The sequence below is a fragment of the Syngnathus typhle genome, linkage group LG7 (genome assembly GCF_033458585.1).
Source record: "Syngnathus typhle isolate RoL2023-S1 ecotype Sweden linkage group LG7, RoL_Styp_1.0, whole genome shotgun sequence".
Classification (NCBI taxonomy): Eukaryota; Metazoa; Chordata; class Actinopteri; order Syngnathiformes; family Syngnathidae; genus Syngnathus; species Syngnathus typhle.
In genome coordinates this window covers 15,050,747-15,075,101 of record NC_083744.1, presented here as the reverse complement: position 1 = coordinate 15,075,101, position 24,355 = coordinate 15,050,747, and the positions used below count along the sequence as shown (strand labels likewise).

At 43.4% G+C, this 24,355-nt stretch overlaps 2 protein-coding genes across 3 annotated transcripts; both read right to left on the bottom strand.

Moving 5' to 3' along the window:
• Positions 1-9,645: 9,645 nt before the first annotated feature.
• LOC133157235 (glucoside xylosyltransferase 1-like) lies at positions 9,646-15,844 on the bottom strand. The gene is made up of 8 exons (XM_061283615.1): positions 15,469-15,844; positions 15,041-15,133; positions 14,386-14,569; positions 14,118-14,249; positions 13,801-14,052; positions 13,382-13,505; positions 13,137-13,309; positions 9,646-11,315 (listed from the first exon to the last, which is right to left on the bottom strand). The coding sequence occupies exons 1-8, from the start codon at positions 15,678-15,680 to the stop codon at positions 11,166-11,168; spliced, it is 1,320 nt and encodes a 439-aa protein (XP_061139599.1). The 5' UTR covers positions 15,681-15,844; the 3' UTR covers positions 9,646-11,165.
• A 119-nt stretch (positions 15,845-15,963) lies between these two features.
• LOC133156817 (YY1-associated factor 2-like) lies at positions 15,964-17,915 on the bottom strand. Of its 2 annotated transcripts, XM_061282820.1 has the most exons (4): positions 17,755-17,915; positions 17,361-17,489; positions 16,810-16,959; positions 15,964-16,716 (listed from the first exon to the last, which is right to left on the bottom strand). In XM_061282820.1, the coding sequence occupies exons 1-4, from the start codon at positions 17,826-17,828 to the stop codon at positions 16,476-16,478; spliced, it is 594 nt and encodes a 197-aa protein (XP_061138804.1). In that variant the 5' UTR covers positions 17,829-17,915; the 3' UTR covers positions 15,964-16,475. The 2 variants fall into 2 exon arrangements, with proteins under 2 accessions (XP_061138804.1, XP_061138805.1); XM_061282821.1 differs by lacking the exon at positions 17,361-17,489 and having other exon boundaries at positions 17,755-17,913.
• Positions 17,916-24,355: the final 6,440 nt, after the last annotated feature.

The window sequence follows — 24,355 nt, the reverse complement described above, 5'->3', positions numbered from 1 at the left end:
TCTGGGAATTACCGCATTTTTCCTCAGCAGTGACAGTTTATCTGATTACTGGCGTGCAAAACATCCGAGTTGTGTTACCCTACTTCGCTACGGCACCACTACGGGTTCAAAGACAATCAACGGAGACTGTGGAACTGGCAGCTGGGTCAAAGTGTCTGTCCAAGACCAGGACAGAGCTAGTTGATGTAGACTGGCTTCTTCAAAGTCTACAAAGAGTTCTTGGGAGACTACCGTGTCATCTTCTGTGAGCTCTCGGCATCATTTAGTTGTTTACCTTTTTTTCCCCTGTATCGACCGAGCAAAGCCACCCACTCCTGCTACAGCGGCGTGTTTCTCCCCCTCACCCCCCCAATAAAGAAAAGTATTTTCTTTCTGTCAGGAAACACGGAATACGCAGCCAGATCTGAAGCCGCCACCTTCCTGCCACATACCTCGCTTATCATTCCACTAATGGCTCACGTTGCATCGACGTGTGTGTGTGGCAGCTGTTTGTTTGAAGATACCTTCACAGCTCCTTCCCCACGAAGCAATGTTATAAGCTGATTTTACCCTCTTGTTGGGTGTCCTACTTCACGCTCCTCCAGGTCCACATCCTCACAGCGCGGCTTTAATGTGACATCACAGGCTGCTGTACCTGGCTGGGCCCCCCCAACCCGAGCCACCCCGGCGTGCAAATGCAGCAAAGAACTTGGCACGGTTTGTCTGTGTGGGTTTTGTGATTTATGTGGCTTTGTTTGTAGTGAGGATGAGGGGAAACTGGGGCAAAAGGTCATAGAGGTACCATGAACCCACAGACACAAATATAGATTCAAAATTATTTTATAAACAGTCATTTTGCCTTGATTATATGAAACATTCACTCATTGACTGCAAGCCCAGTTAAAATAAATATTTGACGTCTAAAATAGTCATTGGTAGTGAATGAGTTAATTAGTATTGATTTTTTTGGGGGAAATATATTTTAAAATTATGCTAATGGTATTGAGATCACTGGATGGCTTAGATCAAAACTGCAGTACTATACTCAAAAGTATAAATGCACAATTTGATATGAATGAAGATTATTTTCAGCAACACTGGAGCTTTGCAGGTGGCCCCGCTATGAACTTGCTTTGGAATAAAACGGGGAAGAAACACCCCCCCCCCCCCCCTCTCTCAATGGAGTCGAGATATAAGTCTGACAACGTCTCAAAGTGGAATTGGAAAGTAAGTGGAGAGGCCTTGGCGGTTCAGTGGACCTGCAGATTAGAACTCACCAGCTGTTCTGGTGTGCCGACGTAGCTTTTGTTTATCTGACAGGCTCTCTGGCAGCCGTGTGAGAAACGACAGGATGCACCTGTCAGAATTATATGCCGAACTGCGCAAACAATGTCCGCGTCTACCAAATAGGTAGTGCGTGAAACACGAGGTACACCTAAAGAGTGACCCAGAAGAATGACTGACAAAAAGGTATTAATTAAAACATTTGTTGTGTTATTGTGGTTTTAATTTCTCACAGGTATGAGTTGGAATTGACATTTATCAACGTGTCAAGTCAAGCGACAAGCAGGTGAGTAGCAATGCTGTGTACTTCAAAGTCCAGGTAAAGAGCGTCAAGGTCCACATAAAGTGGTTTTGAAGATTGGAAAGAGCTTTGAGGCCACGTCTTGTAGTGCTCCGTAATCCATAACAGGAGAGAGAAACCTTGTTGGTCTTAGAGCAAAACACCACAGAGCAAACACGCTGAGCCCCGTGATTGGGGGCAGAAGACTGAAGGGATTCCTGAGCGGACCCGGTCAGAAAGGTCAGGGCAGAAGAAGATTAATCCACGGAAAAGTACACGCTCAAAAAATATATATAGTGGAAGTACAGATCAAATCAGAGACTAGTAAAAACTGTTCAAATGTTTTAAAAAGGTGAATTGTAATAATATCTCTTTTTTTAAAAAGTGAAGACAATTTGCAATTTCATTATCGACACGAATTTGATGCACAATTTGTCTTTGCGGGCCGTATCTGGCCCCCGCACCTTAGGTTTGACACCGGTGCTCTAAACTGTCCATAGTTGTGAAGGTTGATTTGATTATTTGTATTTACCGACAAGTCCTAGTTTTAACCCGCCTATCATCAGAAATCGGGCTGAGGCAGCTCCAGCTCACCGGAGGCTCTAATGAGGTCACGCCCTCTAGAAAATGTACTTCCTTCCTTTAAACAAAGATGATTGCGCAAGAATATTATCTCCTATTGAATTATTTAGATTCGGTAGCCGCATCGGGTGAATATGGTCAGGTAATAATGAATAAAAAAAAAGAGCGAGTTATAGTGTCGTACGCTGCGACATAACGTATGTTTCTGCTTATGCTGCTGGTAGATAATGTTGTTTGCACATGAGTTCATTTCCTTCCTGGCTGCTTCTGTTTGGCTACTTAATAATCAGAGCGCTGCAGTAGATTTCATAGCTATGTATGTGCATATGTGCATGCAGCACGAAAAAAAAAAAAAAATCGGGATTGTGTGGCTGCTTTCCAACTATGGAGGCTCAACTCCAACTTTTTTTTTTTTTTTAATAACATGGCACGGTTATCAAGGACGTAATACAGTAATCCCTCGTTTATCGCGGATAATTGGTTCCAAAAACCACCCGTGATAAGTGAAATCCGCAAAGTACGGTCACCAACAAGAAGTACTGGGCAGGTTAACGAGTTAGCGGAAAGATGCTAAGTCGTGATCGTGCTAATACGCAAAAACGGACTTCGACAGGAATGTAAATGAACATTTGGAGCAATACTACATTATCCTAAAGGTTAGACACATGTTTCCTCAATTTAGAAGTTTTATTTTGACTTTTAAATTGTTTTTTAATTTTGAAAAAAAATATCCGCGATGTAGTGAAGCCGCGATAAACGAAACGCGAAGTAGCGAGGGATCACTGCACATTCCGATGCTGTATTTACATTGATCTACTTTTCTCTTTTGCACTTGAACCTAGCATCTCCCAAGAACGTAGTCTCACTGAACGGTGACATTTATAACATCAAGACCGTCGACATAAATATTCTTCTGAGCGGACTCGGGCGCCTCTCGACAAAACTGAGAATGACCCAGAGACGCCACCATTATCCCATTAGAGAGGCTCCGAAATAGCTTTGTAGACAGTGAATGAAAGAGAAATATTAAGGTGGGGGCGGTGAATAGATCTGCCGGTGTTTTCAAAGATAGGAAGGCGCCGGGGAATGAAAAAGCACAGCAAATAATGAAAGCGCTGAAATGGCGGAGAATAATGAACCTCTTTGATGGGCTCGATACGTTGTCAGGTGCAGCCAGTTATACGGGAGGAGATAGCATCATTTCATTCAACCTGTCTATTCATATTCACAAGGCGGCGGCATAAATAGCAGCGGAACACGTGTATAAGGGAGAAAACGTATTGTCAGATAGATTTTATTATGACTTTACTGAATATTACTTCAATATGAGAATGTAATGAGACAGACGGCTGGTGCAATAACGCTCACCGGCGTGTTGACATCGGGTGAGCGAATCACTTTGATCCGTAGCTCGTGTGGAGTGAAAGCCCAGTGAAGTATTGGCGGTTTATGGAAAAATATAAAGGCCAACTAGTTACACTGCGCAAAATCCAGCATGTGTGTGTGGGGGTGTGTTTTCAGACAGATTTCACATCTTCTGCCTCAGAAGTTTGGTTGCACAGCCAACTACTTTCTCTGCATATTTTAAATCCAACAATAGCCATTTTAACAAAATTAAAATTATAAATAAATTAAAAATAAATATATATTTTTTTAAATAATTTGGAATTTTTTTATTCTTAAATTTATTTTTTTATTGCCTCAAAAGTTTGGTTGCACAGACAACAGACTTTTTCTAGATATTTTAAATCGGACATTTTTTGTCTCAATTGAAAAGAAAATTAAATTAATTAAATGAAAAAGAAATTAAAAAATTTAAATAATTTGGAAACTTTTTGGAGGGTGATACAGGGGATTTTCTGCAAAAAACAAATAAGTTATACTTATTAAACATTTCTATCTTGACCAAGTAGCACACTAATAAGCATGTGACAAACTTTGCATTTACCGAATATTGTTTACATGCAGAAGTTCGTGCTAGCGGAGAATCTCCTGCGCGAGGCTCGGCCATGCTCAAAGGTTTCATTATCTTTTTCCCACAGACAAAGTCATCCATGGGCTTTATTATGAAAACACAATCTAAATGCAAATGAAGAATTGCTTTCTGATTTTGTGCTACCGATTTCTTTGGGTCTTTGTTAAACGATTAGAGGTGGTTTCAGTGCCAACGGTGCTAATTAGACTTCTACGGTATTGTGAGGCAGACATCAGCGGACATGCTCATTTGTGTTCAGATCACAGGGAAAGATCCAATAGGACAAGAGAATGAATGACAAGGCTGAGAACGGGAATCTCTATATAAAATGATTTTTTTTTTTTTAAATGTCACTTTCAAGACATTTCAAGCATGTGGCAGGATTCCGATTGGGCCACTTAGGGTGTGACCAATCCAAATCAATGGAAGAGTGGCTAAGGGTTAGGGGTTGGTTGAACTTTTGATCAGACACCTCTAGGTTTGTAATTACTGGCCGCTCTTGTTCACAGTTTGATTCAGTGATTTCCTGTAAGCGAATTTCCCTTTGTTGGTTCAGCGACTCGCCGTGGCTAATTTAGCTCCATTGTGTTTCCAATCAATGATGCTCTCGCCTTTGTGACCTCCAAACTGTAGCATCTCAAATGAAGTGAAACTCTTTGGGGAGATACAAACGGATCTGAGGAAGACAGCAATTAGTGTTCACAATATGGAGGAAATTGATTCCCCGTTGCAGTAAAGCCTTTTGTCAATATGGTCGCCGATGTTGACAATTTGGGAAACATAGCTACAAAAAAACGAGAATAGGTTTAAAGTCAGCTCTGGGAATGTATTTTCAATTGCTAACTATATCTGTGGTATCATTTTGAGGACAGTCAACTTTTCCCAAGATACCCCCTCTCCTTCCCGGTTGTAATATTTCAATCGTGTCTTCTGTTTATAATCCATTCAACGCACTTCTATCCCCATCGGAGCATAGCTGAGAGAAAGCGAGCCAACACAAAGGAAGTGCAGAAGATTTGGTGGCCGGGAGGCAATTGCACAGAGATAAACCTTTTCTTATCGCTACTTTGAATACATGTGATGCTTGCGAAATATTTCTAGCAGAGAGAACGAGTCAGTCATAGATGGATGGTGGCTGCAATTTTTTGGATTATTATACCACAAAAGGCAAAATCGTGATTTCACGGCAAAGATGTGAAAACTAGAAACAAGTCAGTATACAAGAAAAAAAACTGCACTACCCTAGAATACCACAAGAGGGCAACAAAGCAAAGCATGATTTCTTTTTTATTATTATACTACAATAGGCAAATCGTAGTTTTGCGGCAGAGATGTAAACAGTCGAAACAAGAATACAAAGAAGAAAACTACACTACCCTAAGATACCACAAGAGGGCAACAAAGCATCGTTGAACAAGAAAGTAATACAAGCAATGGGTCATGTCAGGGTCCCGTGTGGATGCAAAAAGTGATTTCCTATACAGGTGAAAGCAAACGAGTGATTGGCTGTAGGGTGAAAGTAAAGCGATAGCCATTCGTGAAAGAGACAAGTTGTACCCTGCAGCAAGTTAATGATTTTAAACTCTCTTAATTGAATTGAAGTTACTCTCCAACCACGGTGAACAACTTTGTAGACAAAGGCAGTTTTTGTGCTCATGTCATTAATTTCCTATTTGGTTGTGACATGACGACAGCTGTTTCATTATGAAGTCATCTGGCATTTCTCGCCATTGATTATTTCTGCTTTATGGACAGAAAGCAATTTAGTTTTGAGATGAGATGTCATGTCATACAAGTTTCAATTGCAGAAGATGTAGCTGTGTAAGTGGAACACGGCGACGGCTGTGGGCAAAAGGAACACTGATGAAGTCACAAAATAGCCCCCTTCAGGCGAGGCAAGCTGGCACCGAGCTTTGCGAGATAATTGGACTTTGCGGAGTTAAATTCCGGAGTTGTCGAGGCCCTCGGCAAACACTTGACGTGATTTCTTGGTCAGGTCGCCGCATGCCGGGGCCGTGTAATCATCCGACAAGAGCCCGACTCAAGATTACACAATCTGGACGTAGAAGGGTCTTTAAAAAGCCGCAATACAAAAGCATCTGCAGAATAAAATTTTCTCGAGAAATATTTGATTAAATGCCGCCGACAATCGGCCCCCGTAATGCCCCGAGAGTACATCAATAATGGTAATGACTTTGATGAGGATCCATTTCGGGCCTTCCCGGTCAAAGTGCCCTTGCAAGTAATGAAGGGGGCCTGAAAAATGACTTTCTCAGAGCCATTTGTCCCGTGTTCCTTGGCTCATTATGCATATATACCCTTAAATGGCGTTGTTGCCGCAATGCGTCTGATTAATCCGAGCGCCCTCCGAGTAGTAAGAAACGCGACGGGTGAATTAGTTCTCGAGATGAGGTTTTCGTAATAACTTTCATATGTTTGCACTAAGTCCGCCTCATTGAACACTTCCTTCACAGCCAAAGGTTTATGAGGTGGAGAGAGATTTGTACGACAATGTCGAGTTTGCCCAACAGCGCGTTTAGTCACGGAGATTTCCGCACGCTACGCTAAAGTCGAGCGTTAGCAAGTTGCATCTCAGCGAAGTTCTAATTTGACCGTGAATGTTTTTCAAGGTTTTACAGAAATTGCCCCTTTTTTGTGTGTCACTGATAAACATTCCGGCAAATCCATCATGTGGCGTCGGCTGTCAGACTCGGGAGGGAAAAACAATTAAAGGTTCCTCACGTAGGTCGAGCCGCACCGATAGTCAATGAAGCAAACTGCCTCCGAGTGTGTGTGCGATAGATTCATTAGGAAATGCCAGCCAGGCGGGGATGCACGCGGAAGACAATTAAATGACCTCCAGCATGAGGTTGAGGTCTCGAGGGGCTTTTGCGGAGAAGCGAGAGAGTAAAACGAACAAAGTCTGGCAACTTGGCTGCAATTATAAAGCAATTAAAGCACCATGGGTCGAAAACGACGTCGCAACTGAAATGAAAGTCACACGGGCGATTCAGTCAACAAATTAAAATGACAAACTTGTCTTATATGCTAAAAAAGTCACACATTTCAGTTAACGGCAGTGCACGAGCAGCGATTTTAGACCTAATGAGGCCAGCAAATTGACGTCTATATCCGTCAATGGTACTGAATGAGTTAAAGTGCATGATCAAAAAGCTGTTGTTGCAGCGGTATGGTTAAAAATCAAAAGGACAAGGTGAGTAAGATGTCAGTAGCTCAATAACGCACTCACAAAAAAACATTCTCGGCATCTGGCCAAGTTACAATTTATGCCATTGACAATAGATGCCGGTCATTCGTTAGCAGGAATACACTTTGCTTATTTATGCAATGTGTCAGCGAGGATTGCTGATCCAATCGGAGGGAGTGTGGCGTAACATATTGTTTGATAACCGCGAACTTGGATTCCAAACAGCGGCCCCCTTCAGCCTTAACGGGCTAAGATGGGGCCCACTGATGAGACGTTTTATCAGGGGAAAAAGGTCAGCTCAAGTGATTGATATCTTCTTTTATCAGCGGTAATACGGACGGTATTACATGAACATCGCCAATGCTCCATCTCAATGACATTTGCTCCAACCGGGCCGTAAAAGCGGGAATATACGAGAAAGGCTGTGTAATAACATCCTTATGTTTGTATGTTTGAATATCATGCATCCATAAAGCATGTTTCAATATCGCCGTGGCGATGGCGGCGGAGGCCATCGCCCCCTGGGTCAGTGTGGATGCTCTTTGAGTGGTTGTTTATAGAGTGTGAGGAGAGCAGAAGTCGCCAATAGATTCTTTTCTTGACATCCACGTGATCTGGTGCAGTTTTGATTTGAAACGTCAGACAGTCTCCGCCATAATAAAAAGAAATATTAAGCAGCCGTCAGCAAGCCCGTACGATCACCGGGCTCGTAAATTGATGATGTGTGACGTTATCACCTGGCGAGATGACATCTATGTCCGCCCACGGGGGGGGGGAAAGCGAGCTAGCTATATTATTTTATTTGCGCATGCATATTTCTCGGGGCTGCTCTGCTTACAGTGAGAATTTCCCTTTTATCAGCGCAGTGCAGACGGATCCGCCCGGCGGTAAATTACGCGAAGTGATTCCGAGGGTTGCAATTAAAAAATGAGGGGCAAATGAAATGTTGATCAAAATGATCACTGCGGTATGAAAAGTAGGGAGTTGAATAAATTCAACGCTTGTTTACTTACTCGCAGCCTCATTAGCAAGTGTTTATAGATGAAATGGCGTCACGGAGCCATTAAAATACAAACGTAGACGCGAAGCTTTGTACTGTAAAGCGCGGGTAAAAGCCAACCTGCCGCGTCAATCCCGCACCGACTGATTTTCAAAAGGAGTGTTTTTGATTAAATATTGAATGGCTCATATTATTTACTCTCTGTTGAGGCCAGACCGGATTCCCGTAGCTTTATCAACAAATCATAAACATAACCCAGCAAACATAACAAGACCCACTGTGTAATATTTTGCAAGTAATGGACCTTTGTTGCGTTAACTTTTTTTAATTCTCAAATTAACCCCATGGTGACATAGCAATTTCTATGAATCACAAAGATGTTGTGGTGTGAAATGAAATTGGGCATAAAACAAGGCAAAATGTGTGGTGGACGTCAGCTTCTTACTACCACAAAAGATTTCTTTTTATATAATTGCGTAATTCCCCTGAGGTTTCAGCTAAAGTCATTTCCCTTTAACCGCTTACAAGAAAACACCCATCAATGATTTTTGCCCTCCCTCTCATATTGCATATCCCTAACTTTGTGACCTCTTTTTACTCTAACTGTCAAGCCCTGTGACGGTTTTAATTTATGCCCGGCCTTTAAAAATCGTTATTGAGCAATCGAGAGGCCAAGTGGTGCAAGCAATAACATGAATAATCCATTAGCTGTTCCTGTAAGACTGAAGGAGAACGAGACCTCAATCACCATCATACTCAGGGGGAGCGTAACCAGGCAGTGGCAGCATTAGCTTCCAAAGTCAACCAGCAGGTTTACGCCCATCTTACTATTCGCTATCATTTTTTCTCCCCGCGCCGATATAATCACTTAACGAGAGATGCTAACCTCCTGTGTGTTTTTAATCACTCACTGCGTTTGGTTTTTATTTCCGATTTTGCCTCGTCAAAGTTTAAGGTTGACTTTCGGAACTCTTCGTTATAGAAGTTGTTTTTTTTTCCTCGTATACAGCACACTTGCTTGCCGAGAACTGAAATATTTAAAAGGTTCTTAGGGGAGAAGTGTTTGAAATTCATCTCGTTGTTGATCCGAGGCGTGTGTTGTCTGTCTGTCTGTCAATCGGCCTGTGCAAATGCAGAGCCGAGGGCAATGCAAGCCAACACATGAGCTGCCTTTTTAATCATCTTTCGGCATTTCCTCAAGGTGTTATGCACTGATTTCCTCTGGTCGAATTGCAATTTCAGAAATGAGAGAAATGTTTGTCATCCAAAATACTACAGACGATCTAAACCGTCAAGTTGTTCCCACGAGATAGCTACCAAAATGATACTGATACCAATAAAACACTCAAGACTTTAATGGTTATTCGGGGATACAAAAAAATGTAACAATGCGTGTCAATAATACACAAAATTTGTTTCACATTGACAAAAATGTTTCGTATAGCAACAGGCTGGTTTTAGCTAATGCTAGGTCTACACCGCGTCAACGTAGCAATACTATTCTTCAACATAAACAACACAATCTTGTATCACTGGCGGTGACTTTAAATAATGTAGAGACCAAATACATAGTTTATAATTCATAATATTGTCGCGCTACATAAATGCTACACGGTACCTGTGAACACATTCTCATTCTCAGTAGAAACAATGTTCATTTAAAATGACAATTAAAATTCAGATTTGTAAGGTAAATTCCCTTACGGGTGTGGCCTGAAATAATGCTGGACACCTTTTCGTGCGACCACCAAAACTCTTCATTTCAAGACGTGATGATGTCGCAGACAGGCTATGGTTAGCATGTACATTCATTTTCTCTTTGTGCCTTCAAAAAAGTTCCTCCTTATTTGCGCTTAAATGTTGAAGTACGCCTCGATGACTTTCCAGCTGAGGCGAACTGTGCAAAGTGATTATCGTGACATGACTGTGATTGTAAATCTTTCTTAAAAACAACCTGATTGTCTCAATCCTATTGCTAAATGAATCACCTCCGCAGAGGCAAATTCAACTATGTTTTGGACGGTGGTATTTAAAAAAATAAATAAATACAAAAAAAAAAGGGGGTGATGGTGGTGTTTTATATGAAGCAGCACTTGAAAACACAGAAAAAATTAAGCGGGTTGCGCATGACTACCAGCCCAATTTACACAGTGGAAAAGTTGTAAACAGATAATAATTCAGGAAGCCGGAGCCTATTAGTCATCCGCCTTATTGGCCCCCGCGTATCAAAACGTTCTTAAGGGAAAAAACGCAGAAGCTCTTAAAGAGCTCAAAAGGATGCGAGCATTAAAGGAAAACGCCTCGCGCCTCTTTTTTTTCTCTTCTGTTTTTTCCTTTAAGTCTTCATTTCCACAGGGAGACACTAAATAACTCATTACAGATGAGAAGGTGGACTAAATATAGATATTACCATATAGTGCGCCATTCCTTTAATCTGGCAAATTGGCCGACATATCCGGGGAGGTCAATTGCAGTACTTTATGCATCTAGTTTGAAAATACTTGGACAGAAAGTTCTATCTTTAGATTAACTTCATTTTTTGGGGGGATGCTTTTTTTGTCTGCATCACGGCGGAGACGATCTGTCTTTGAATATCAGCTCAGGCCTTTCAACGCAACCTTTGCGATTTCCTCCCTCCCGTCATCTCTTTCAACTTTGTCCTGCGACCTTTCTGTCAGTTCTGTCATTTCAGTTTCTACTGTGCAGGGACCTTGGCGTGAATAACTCATCGTATCGCTACACGTCTCTGTCGACGTCGTGCACACCGCACCGCTTCCAAGGTCGGCGTACGTAACAGGCGGCCCAATAGCTCGGCACAGATTTTCTAGAGTGTGGACACCCTTACGGGCAAAATATCTCATGGCTCCCGTTGAACAGACGCAATACTTTGTTTGAGGCTCTTGGTGAACAAGTGGCTCACCCGTCCACAGTAGGAATCGGCGGCGGTCCGAAGAGCTGCTTCCAGCGGCTGAAGCAGTGACGTCTCCATGTTCTCGCCAAAGGGGTACTGGAAAAGGAATTGCAGACGTTACACAGCGCCGATGCTTTTTAGCGCTTGACTCGCATTACAAAGTGCCTCCATCAGCAGCTCCATTTTGGGACTATTTGCCTGTTTTATTTCTGCTTGTTTTTATTTATTTTTTTATACACCATCCTGCATTTGATTCCTTTTTCTTTAATACAAGATTTATCCGAATGATAAATATAAATCGAGCCATCTGTGAAGGAATGTGCTCGGGTAAGGTGTAATCGTATTAGTACGCTCCTCCGGGCGCCTTTATTGTAAACAAAATAACAAAGGTCGCTTAAAATGAGCCTAGCCGAGATGAAAGATCCAGACGATGGGGAAAAAACGATGTTGACTTTTGCTTTCAATCTTTTACTACTCTCCTGTAAATACGGCACGATGGCAATTTTACGGCACCTCATTTGACTCCTGTTTGGCCAGGCATTAGGTTACTCAAAGCACGCGTTCTTTATTATCTTTCATACAGCGCCACAGGCTGTAAAGCACCATTAACGGCCTCGCATCGATTTTTATGTGGAAGCGTCGTCCGCATCGCCATCGTGATGCCTCTAACTACCATCAGCACTAAAGATTTTACAACTCTTTTGTGGGCCGGGCCGGGCCGGGGTAATGGTAGTGCCCTTTATTGCACGCGCCTCGGCTGGACGGGAGACGTTGCCTGGAGACACGGAGGGCTGGCTGGCGGACTTGGTGGGAGGGAAATGAAAGTTTCTTCCGGAATTGCCTCCTGTAGGCTTTCGCAGCCCCCGTCCCCGAAGGACTGAGTGGGAACAAATTGTGAGTGGGCTCGGCGGGCCGGAGCGAGGGGAAGCGCTAATAAAAGTGCGACATAAAACAGTTTGTAAGCGGGGTTGAAACGTTCTAAAGGCTCCGCGTATTTTTTTTTTTACTTTACGTGTGATGATTGTGCAAAAAAAATCCCGAATTGTGATTGGTTGGGACACAGGGTTTGCTCTGTCGAGGAGTGCTCGGTTCTGGTTTTCTTAATAGCTGAGAACGTCAGCGCTGGTGGCTGGGGGTAATGGATGGAGAGCAGCTAATGAAGCCCCCTTTTTTTTTTTTTACTCCACAGATTGGCGCCTGCTTGTTGACTGGCGTATGGGATTCAACTCGGGGCAGATCAAAAGCGACCCGACCCGAGAGGAAAGAGCTTTCCGGCTAACTGGATCCGACTGTGACTTTCTAATGGTGGCCGACTGGGGGAAAGAAAAATGGTTGAATGGGACTTTCTATGTATTGGCTAAATCTGACTTTTTTTTTTCTTCCCGAACTTGTCATTTCTAAGGCAACTACGGTTATTGGAACCCGAAGTTCTGACGTTGAGGATTTTGCCAATGTTTAACTGACCATACGTAAACTGTGATTGGCTAGCAACCAATCCATATCTCGCCAAAATTCAACTTGGATTAGTTTTTTTTCCCTGAACTCCCACTAGTGGGCCTGATTTGTTTAGAGAGGATTAAGAGCAAGTCATGGAAATGTTTAACAAGCTATTGATTGCGCATTTTCAAAATAAACAAATAAATAACCACAGGCTTAGAGTGCATATTGACAGGCTGATTTTTTTTTTTCCCCCCATCCAAACAAATCTGATAATCCATGTACACACCTGGCCCTTGAAGAGAAGCACGATAGCAAATCAATAACCATAAGGTGTCAAGGTGTCAAATTATTCCTCAATTGCGACAGACAATGTCTGGAAAACTCAACAAGTGGTTAAAACCAGTGTTATGAAAACGCCTCCTCTCAAACGTAAACACTCGTCCCTTTACTAATTCAGATTTGTTCATTTGTCCGTACCTGCTTGATGGCCTCGTAGACGGCTCTAAACGCCGGCTGCTTTTCGTTATGGTAAACTCCCCTGCTGCCGTGGAGAATGAAGACTCCATCTTCCTCTGCCTGCTGACAGTTAAGGCCGTAGACGCAGTGATCCGGACGATAATTCCACGGGCAGGGGAACACGTAGAGGTTTTCTGTAAACGTGCGAGAGCGATTCACTTTAGTAGAAGTTCACTCGACGGCCGGCCAAATGCATGCGCACCCACCTGGGTTGTGATGAAAGATGATATTGAGAAGGTCCTGGTCCCCCCAGGTGATGTTGAGTTTATATTTTTGCAGCAGGGGCATCAGCATTTCACTCCATTGAAGTGCAACTGTTGTCATGCCATTCTAGAAGGAGTCATAAAAATGTTAGCCAAAAACAAAATCATGTCTTTGCTTCAGCTTTGACAGCTACATCTCCCAACACTTCATCTGACTTGAAGGAAACAGTTGCTTGATGGGAGTTCGTAAATTTAGAATTACAGTGACCTCAAGTGGACAGTTCTGGTGGTGCAGCCTCTCCTACAATTTTCTTTTTAAACCTAAAAACAACCAGTCTTCACTCTTTTATGCTGTGGAGCTGACTTTGTACACCCTGAATATATTAATAATACTTCAGGAGTGAAATCCAATCCACAATCACCTTAAAAAAAGCTTTCCTGAGGCGTGTCATGTTCATGAGCATGACTCCCGAGTTGACGCCAGTGTTGCCATAGTAAGGATGGCGAGCGAAACGGTTGTACCAGCCGATACGCGGCTCCTCATGCTCCGGGGCCATGGCAGCCAACTGGCTGGAGTTGAACCGAGAGAACGCGGCCCAGATGCCTTCCACAGGGTGCAGAAAGAGGATATCTGTGTCCACGTAGAGCAAAGAGTCCACCTCCTTCAGTATTAGCTGGAAAGACAAAACAGACTTGAGGACATTTGGCAAATGTGTCCTTGTTGTTAAAATGAACTTACTGGTAAAAAGAGCCGTTGTGAGGCACACGGTTTGAAGAGCTTCTTCCACTCGTTCTCATTCCCGCTGGGGAAGGTGATGGGGTAGATGGTGAAGTTAAACTTGCTCTGAATTGACCTTGGCCAGGAGTGCAGCTTTAAAGTAAAATGACAAAAATATATATGTTATGTTTCCAGCACTGTGTGTCCACGTTCATGGAGACATTTCACAACTTAAAACCGTCCCCAGGTGTCTTGCTTGTGTGTGTGTGTCACTAGACTGGACCCTCACCGAATTCTGGAATCTGCCTTGAAGCTCTTCATCTGCAAAGATGTGAAACTTGAGCGGCTTTTTGCTGAACAGGAGGGCCGACTTGAGCATGGTGAGCGTCTCGTCCAGCCTCGGGCCACAGGCCACCACGGCCAGGTGACTGCTTTCATCGCCGCCATCTTCTTCTTCTGAGTTTGTTCCGTCTCTAACAACCAAGACACATTTAAATTAGACTCAGCAGTTGTTTGGATATCAGCAGACTCACACTGAGCTCAGTTGGGATGGACTTGCCATTAGGTTTTGGGGGGGGACGAGGACTTGCATGCTAATACAGTGTACCGCATCCAAAACACTAGTAGGTGGGAGGAAAATAAATATCACCTGACTTGTTGCATGTCGATGGAGAGCTTATTAAAGCCATCAATTCAGTTGTTATTGCGTAATAGGCATTTACTGTATTCATGTGTCAATGACACTTTATAGTCTGTAAACACAAAGCACAGCACAACGACTGTGATTGCGCAATAAACGCAGCTAGTTAAAAAGCTCATGAGGCAGCAGCAGTACTTTAATATCTCTGCGTGTGGCCACTAAACACTTGCAAAGCTCCTTATTGCAATCCTAAGTGTCTTTTTCTTCTTTTTTTTTTTTAAGAGATGCACAAAATCAGTCATACCTAAAGGATGAATCCACAAAGCGGTTCAGTCCACAAACATCAGCAGGCAACCTCCAAAACGGATTCCAGTAAGAGACTGACAATGACTTACACCTAACAGAGTAAAAAAGACCATCTTTTGGAATCGATACTTTTTGGGGTCTTAAACTTTAGCATTGTGTGATGGGATTAAGGTAGTAAGACTTTAATTCAAGCTGTTAACAGATGGCGTTGGTTTAAAGAAAATTAAGTATTAGCGAATTACCTGACAATAAACTAATTGCTGTAGTACAAAAATAGTATTTTCTAACAGTACAGCAATAAATTATGTATGTTGAGTTTTTTTCTAATGTGTTATCGTTTCGATTTCAAATTCCTAAATTTAGCAGGAGCATATTACAGTAGCGACATATGGTTGTAAGCAATATGGCTAATGTAGCTTTAGCTACCTGAACGGCAGGCGTACTCGACGGCCTGCCGAACCGGGCCTTTTCCGGAGAACGTTCCCCGAGTCGGGACTGCCTCCATCGGGTGTCTTCAGCTCGCTGAGGCGCCGCTCGTCGGTGTCCTCCAGGCTGGATGCAAGATGATTGAACACGTAGAGCGATGAAAAAAATGTGAACGCCGAGCACAGGAGCAATGCACGCCGATAACGGCGCATCCTGTGTTCCGTGGGTTGTCGCAAAAATGTCGGTTGACCTCTTCCGGCCACATAGATACGAACTTACTCAAGTTAATCTTTCCTTCTTAGACAAAAGTTAAATCAGGTAAGCGTGTGACCGCGTTTCTGCGCGAACAGGTCCCGCCTACTCCACACGCGCGTGCACTCGGATGCCAAGAGCGCTTCATAATTTTCTGCAAAACCACAACTCATTGTGTGACTCACAAATAACCTTCCCAACTACAAGCTTCATCATAAACTTGCACTAAAAAAAAACGTAATGTACAAGAATCTACAATTATTTTAATTCACAGTATTTTACAATATAAACCATTCCATAGATTGAATCATGCTCTGATCTAGTAGAGTGAAAAAGTAAATTGTTCTTACTAAATTGTTAGACAGGAAAACATGTATTGCATCCAAAGACATGGGTCCAAAAGTAAAAAGTGTTATGATTGACTAATAATAATGATGGGGGGCACAAAAAATGTCATCATGAACCTCTCAAGTGCAAAGAACAAAATTTCTAGCGTAAACTACAACATGAAATAAACTTCACATTGCTTTCTTAATGCATCACTTTGATAATGTCGCACCGTCAGGGGCTCTATAATGTTCATTCGGTCCGTTTATTGGGTTTGATCTGGCAGTTAATGAAACCTAAAGTATCATCAACCCCCCCCCAAATGTGGAAGCCAATGCTAAAAAAAAAAAATGGCAGTTAAAAACATGCATGTCAAGCTCTGGTTGAGTGCATCAGAGTGGCTTTTGCCGCGTTGGCAAATCCGAGGTTCAATGAGCGTCCCCGTTGACTGACGAGCCGTCACCCCGCGGCGAGGAGCAGCGCGACACCCCTCGCTCAGTGTTGTCGGAGCTCGAGCCGCTTTGATTGTGCGGGTCGCCGGCTGCGGCGCTGGTGGAAGTAGACATAGGTTTGGCTTTCTCCTTAAAGTCTGTGATTATCACCGTTAGGTCACCGACTGTAACCTCCAAATGCTGAGCACTGCTCCGGTCCACGTTTTTTAACCTTGGTCTGGAGAAGAGAAATAACAAGAATTTACCGAGGAGGACATTTTTTGGGTGTATTGCCTAAAGAACTGATACTGATGAATGCGGCGACCGATACCTCATTTTTTTTAGGCTTTTCTTCCTCAGCGTGAGTTCTTTGTCGCTCTTCTCTGATCTTTCTTTCTTCTCCTTTTTAAGCAGGGTGGGCGGTGGTGCATATTGCTGATTCACTTGCTGTACCACCAACTGGGAAACGGGTCGGGGTTTTCTAAAAGCATACAAACAAAAAAGGACATTAGTGTGATGGTTAGACTTTGGTGCATTTGTGAGATAGGTGCACATCGGGAATTCAAAATGATTGCATCTTTGTAGCTTTGCAGTGCCGTTTTTTTTGGTACTAGAACTGATTTAAAGCCCCCCTCCCCTTTCCAAGTGGGGTGAGCAGAACGTTCTCCTATGGCGCCCCCTGCAGGTGTTAGCATCCTACAGGGGCACTTTTATGATGCCTTTACTGTGAAAGGAAAAAGGCAGACGCTGTGTTTTGTGTTAACAAATTGAGAAACATCCGATACGAACTGACCCAAGCCATTTTAAAGCCGTCTTTAAACTGCGTAATTACGTTACAGCCCTTCCTTTGTCCAAACATCACAAGACTTGGCACATTCATACCTCGTAGACGTCCCTTTCCTGACATCGCACATCGTGCACTTGAACGCCTCGGCGGTGTTCCTGAAGGTGCAGACACTGCAGTCCCAGTAACCATCGTCGGCTGGCGGCTGTTTCGGCAGCCGTTTCGGCCTTCAAACAACACAAAACAACAGCGGAGCGACGTGTTGTAAAAACCGCGTGCGGGTAAAATTTAAACCACGGCGGTTAGGCTCAACTGTTTTACAACTCTGAAGTCGGCGAAGGAGCGTTCATCGACACGGCAGCCCCGATTTTAACAAGCTAGCCGCCATGAAAACAGTTCAGTTCAAAAGACCTCCATCAATTTTCCGACGCGCTTTCTTTTCGGGACTAGCCTGTAGAAGTGTCTTAATTCACGCACTGCATTTTTTTTTACCTTGTAGGACTCTTCTTGTCGCCCATAATGCACAAGTTGCCGTCAGTGTGGTTTAAAGGCTCAAACGTGACCATTTAAAAATAAAATTAGTCGGGTTTAGCTGCTACTCAGCTGTCGTTAAAACTCCGGTCAAGGAGAATCACGTGGGCGGCGTACAACCAATCACGTTAACGTAATCGCAACATCGGTCCGATAAAGAAAAACCTCAAGGAAAATACTCGCATAAATGAAACACAATCATGCTAACCATCATTATATATGTATATATAGATAATTTAATTGTATTTTATCTCTCTAATCGATTATTTGTGGCCATCCATTGAAGGACTACGGCCACTTCCTCCATTGTCCACCGGGAGATGCGGTTTAAACCAACCTGAAATTTACAGCGTAGACGCGGAAACTATTGCGTTTTATGTTAGCTGATTTTTAATTTATATCCCAAAATTAATCTAATCTAATTTGCAATCAGGGTTTCTAGTATGGTTCTTTTTTCCCAAATTGGTTCGCACTCCATACCGCTAATCGGCGGTAATGTACCAACACGTTTCTTGTCAGCGGCCATTTAAAAAAAGGAAGAAGAAATGAATAACATCGCCATGGTTTAATGCAGGGCTTCAATGTCCGTAGAAAATACATTTACACGAGTAGACTAAAACACAAATTTAATCTGGTGTAAAGCGGTCTAATTCGTGAAGATTTTCCGGTGGCGTACACCATGTTGTGTTTTGCTACTTCCTCGTGCAATGTTATGCTAACTTGCTAATCGATAAGCGTCGTCTTTCACACACTTGCGGCCTTAAAACATAATTTACTTGTGATAATTTACCCAGGTATTTGGTAAAGTGTGGCTGTGTTGGCACCGTTGTTGAAAGCAATTGGGGAACTTAGGTGCAACCTCACCAACATTGCTTGTAGGTCTAACGCACTGTACTGATCCATCGTGTTGATATCGCAACAAAAGTAAGTTTTTATTGTGCACGTGTTGAGATCAGCATGTGTTCGTTCCTTAGTAGAATGTGTAAACTAGTTGCCAATGTAGTTCTTGAGTCTTCCTGTTAAATCAATGACGAGCAACCAACTGCTTACAAAGTAATCCGTTTTTTTTTTTTGCTCAGTGGCATTCAGACAAAGGTGGCAGTCGATACGTATGCGTTATGAACACCAATACGCACCAGCGGATACAAGAGAGGTAAGATAATATAATGTGTTAAAAACCCTCAGGTTTGTTCAGGCCCATGTGACAAATATGACCTTTGAAGAAATGCACTCACACTATTTTTCAGGTGACAGTACGTAGAGTGGTCAACATTTTCGAAAGGAGCGCTCCAGGCCCCCCTGCAGCGGGGGAATATGACAGACAATTTCAAGAAGACTCATGGTTTGATAACGGCCCGGGCTTCCCCCCTGAAAATTGTCCCGGGGATATGAATTATCCATCAGACCAATATTACGATGGCAACCCCGATTATGGCAATTTCCACAGACACTCCCCACCTCACCACCAAGTAAGACAAGACCAGGATGTCTGAAACCAATTCTATTTCTACGCATTTTCCTGTCATGTTATTTAGTGAATGTTTCCCCCCTCACTCATCTCTTAGGAGCCACACTATCAACGTCCACGTTACGACGGAGATGATTTGAGGCATCAAATACGCGGAAGGTGATTTTTGTTGCTTTACTGTTGAAATTATTTACTTGGGTTTTGTTTCTTACCTCCGCTTAGAATGTTGTTTCTTAAAGTTAGTGGTCTCTGAGAAGCCAAAATATTCTGTGAGTAACTTGTCCAGTTTCCATGTGTTACAAACTTGTTTTTGACCACTAGAGGGAGGCAGAGCGCCACTTAAAAAAAAAAAAGTCAACAAAAAGACAGCCGTGGCAGTATTTTAGATTTGTTGGAAAAGTCAGTTTGTACTTTTACTTTCAATAACATGTTTCGGGATAGAATAAAAAGACAACATATGTATTCTGCAGTATATTGAAACTGGTCTCTCCGAGAGGTCCCCATATAAAATACATATTTTCTTTTGGTATTTTATATTGAAACACGCTTGGTAATTTAACAAAAAAGTGCACGTTAACTTTCTAAACACACTAATTTGTAAGTAGGGCTGTACAATATTGGAAGAACTTGCGATATGTTCATTGAGTATCGCGATACCGCTATTTTAATCGACAAATTGTGCAGCTTTATTTAGGAGCCTTTCTTTTTAACCCCACCGCTCGTAAACCTGGAGGCTTAACCCCAGGCGGAGTCGCTAAGTCCAGCTGCTGTAAAGCCGACATCAACGCACGCACTTCTCACCTCGCCAGCTTCAACATACCAACAGTTTACGGGCCCCCCACCACCGGCAGTCTTTTTTGCAAGGAGTCATACCAGGCTAGAATAGGGGACAAAGGGCACGAGTGTATACTCACGCTGCCAAAGAACCCCCAGCATCTGCCCTAATAGAAAAACCAGCCGCAGCACTCCCTCTTGAGTTAAAACGGCCATTTTACGTTTCAATCCGAAAGATGCGAGGCCTCCTTCGATATGATCTCTTTTTAAAATGCGCTTTTAGTTTATGTTCAGACTGAGGACTCGACAACCAGGTGCCCACGGGGACGCTCAAACATCTGGCTCCAGTCCCACGCCGTCGTCAGCGGTTGAATAATGCGCGGAAGTGGCGTTGCCGCAAATCCGGTGACAGCGCTCGGTGACTTCAGCTTTATATTTGGCTCTAATTAAACAGTGCCTTCCATTGAGGACAAGCGCTGACTTGAAAATTGGTGCCGAGTTGAAAATTGGGCCTTTTACGTGTTCCAAGGGCCAAAAGTGGAAGATTGCCTCCGTTCCACAAATTGATCCATGTGCCCTACTGGCTCTGAATTTACATCTGTGGTTTAGCCTTCCGCCCGTTCTTTTTCACAGCCCAACCATTATCCACTTTCCCTTCTAAACCTGTAATAATGAATTTGACGAGACTTGAATTAATTGTGTGCTCTGTTCTCATCGTTCCGGCTCGAGCTTTCTTTAGCTGCAGCAAACTTGAACCCTGTCTGTGTTCTTTTTTTTGTGCAGAAAAAATGGCCGACCTGGTCCATATTTCAGGGGTCGAGGCCACTCTCACAAGTAAGTCCGTTCCCTTTCTAATTTCTCCCAAAGTTATTCTGCAATGATGCACAAAAACAAAACGGTGAGATCACCCTAACTGCGCTGTGGTTCATTGGAGTCGCGACGACCAAAATCACTTCAGGTACTCGCAGAACGCTAAAGGAGACTGGGATCGCTCATCGGGAAAGAAGAAAAAACAACCACCGCCGAAAAAGAACGTTTCTACTGAGGCGGAAAAAGGCGCCGCAAACGCTCCAAAAGGTAAGTCGTTATTTACGTGGTTCTTGAACATCCCGAGCGATGCCATAAAGCACTTTTTTTTGTTTGTTTTTTTACTAAAGAGTGCTCGGGCAATGTCACAGGAATCCCTCAGAAGCCTACATTTCACGTCCCTTCTTTTAGACTTTTCCACGAATCTGCCAAAAATAGTTAGAAAGAATATTTTCAGCGGAGGCGACACGATAAAGGTCACGAGACTAAGCCAAAGTAATTTCTTTGCTTTGATTTGCGCTGAGCATATTTATGTGCTGAAAATGTCGTGCTTTGTTGTGTGCCAGCCTTTTGAAGACGCAATAAAAGAGTGAGAAAACCGTTGTACCTCCCACCTCCATCTGGAACACTAATTAGGCCAGTAAAGCATGTGGAAATGGGGTTCTGGCCATTCTATTTCTTCTATTTCCTCTCATGCTTTCAGGGGCGAGTAATTAATAACCTTTTTTTTTTAACATAGTTTGGTAGACTGACTTAAAGTTTGTAGTAACATATTGTGAACTCTTCGTGACCCCAACACGCTTAAATAAGACTTAGCTTAAAATAATTGATATGGTTCTTACATTGCTGACCATTTTTTAATAATTGTGTTTTTTTATTAGCGAAGCCTGCCGCGGTATCGACCCCACCCCCAAGTGTCCCCGCGGAGGAGCCTCCCCAAACGTCTTCATCGATAAAGGTAAATATCAGTATTTGCTTCCGATGCTCTCGTATTGTCGGCTCCATGCGGCGTTGACATGTGGCGCGCATAATGAGGCTCGTAGAAAACACAACAACAACTCAACACTGGTCAAAGAGTTAAGTTGTCTTTCTCTGTGCTTGGAAAGTCTTTGAAATCAGAACCGGTTTCTGAAACTGGTGACCTCACCCACTGACCCACGACCTTTACCCGACTAGGAAAAAACTTGTGACGCCGAACCGGAGAAGGAGGTGGCTCCTTCCAGCGTGGAGCCTGAGAAGATGCAAAACGAAGAATTAAAGGCGCGGCGCTCGGAAGCCATCAAAGCCAAAGCATTGGAAATCGAAAAGGTAACTTTTACTTTGGGCCGATACTCTTGGCTTGTGCAGGATAATATTGGGGGGGGGGTTGACGCTTTTAGTGTCAAATGAAGCTTACCTACTACTACTAGTAAAATAAAGATCTGTTAAAAAAAAAAAAAAAAAAAAAGTTATACCACCTGCCCACCAGTGACTGGCAACACATTTTGGTTTCAAAATGCCAGTCAGCAGGTTGCAAAGGGCCTGCTATTTAGCGTAGCGCTTTCTTCCCCCCCGCCCCTTGGCCCCTCCCCACTACACTACGTGCCACTTATCTGTTCCTGTTCAAGCGGGGCAGGAATTGGCCCGCGGGATGTCAGGCGGCCCACCCGCAGCGTGGTACGTCTTTTGGCATCGGCGCGTACACGCTTAAACCCCGCAGGTTCCCAGCGCCGCCACAGACGGCGAGCGCTCCGCTGCCTTTACGGGAACATCTGCCTCCGAGCGTCACATGGCGGGCAAAGTGGGTAACTTGTAAAATAAGTAAGAAAGCATACAGTGCAGCTTTCTATTCCGAGAACGGGAATCAGTTCTTTTTTTCTTTTTTGTGCCCAAATGCTCCTCAGCCTCTCCGCGTGGATTCTGAGGAACAGTCATTAAATCTTAAACAAATGCATCATGCCCATAAATGTAACTGGCATGAAAAATAAAATAAAACCTTCCTTCCAAATACCTCATTCATGACGTCATAGATGGTCAGATACGAACCGCGGAACAAATGATCATACGAGATAAGTCTCAAAGTATCAGAAATGGCGCGGGATTCCTCAGGGAACCGTACCGATGAAACTTTTTAACAATTAGCTGCTTTTCGAGATGTTGGCTTAGCAGGCAGCTTTTAATTTCACCTAATGCGTACCAGCCCTCAATTAGAAGGCTTGTTAAGCGGGACCCCCGCCTGCCTCATTTAGAGCCTCACATGCGAGCGCCGTGTGTGTGTGTAATCTCACTCAGGGCCCCAATTTCCCAAGACCACCACCCCTTCAGTACCCCTGAGTATATGTTCACAATTTGGACCTCCGCAAACATCCGATTTGGGTCGGAGCCCGCTTTTTCAAGGCTCCCCCCTCTGCATTTTCGCAGTGTTCCTCTCGGGGCTTCTCACCTCTGTGGCCGCATAGCGGCGGGTTTAAAATCGAGAACCTCCAAAACGAACAATTTGACAACATACGGGTCAAAAATCGACCTCTGTTTTTGCTAGCAAACGCACGTGTCCCATCAAGGGGAAGCAGATGAGGTCATACTCAAGTTTAAAGACTCCAGAATTCAGATTCCAAATCTATTTCACAAGTTGTACCACTTTTGAGACGTTCCACTTTGGAGGTTCCACTGTACTTGCTTTGCGTAAATGCTCAGAGAATTATTTTCCAGGAAGAAGTTGTTGAAATGCCACCTGAGCTTTCAGCTGTGTCATGTTAAACATTGTTAAAAATGAAACCTTCATCCTAAAATGTGGTTGCACACCCAGTTTGCCGTCTATGTTCTTCACAGCGCTGAGGGCCGTCATTATGCCGATCAAACGCATCCCACAGTCTCGGCTATTTCTGTCGGCCTCGGCGAGCGCAAAGCACCTTGTCGGAAAGCGAGAACGACAAAACGCAATGATCGGATTAATGAGCTGCGCCTGGTAGTCGCATTATCTTCTTTGCGTTTCATTCTAGATGACATACTACTTATGCGACCGTGGTCTTCTGTGAAATTAGCTTCACGGGATTAGCAGTTCAGAAGATGATCGCATGAATGAATAATTTAAGTCACACAGTCGACGTACAGATTTAATAGAGATGACCTCATTCCTTTTACCCTGTCAATCATGTGTCACCCACTTTTTGAACAGTATTATTTTTAAGTATTTTATTATTTTTTTTAACCAAAATTCAAAACCCTAAAACACTCAGTATCTGGTAGATATGACAGTTTTTTTTTTTTAAAGTAAATTTATATATTTTTTAATTGCAAATTGTGTCGGTTGGGTGAAAAGGCAATTTTAAGAAGCAGGGTCGAATTCTGTCAACCCCAGCGACCCTAATTTAAGGGGTAAAGGTGATCTGGATTTAATTACCACAACCCTGGAGGACCCGGCTGTCCCAGCCTGCCCCCTTTGCTGCCTTGTCTGGCTGGCGTGGTCCTAAAAACCCTGCACCCCATCAGCATCCCCCTCCGCCCCTCCCAGGTGATAAAGAAGTTGTGAGCTCG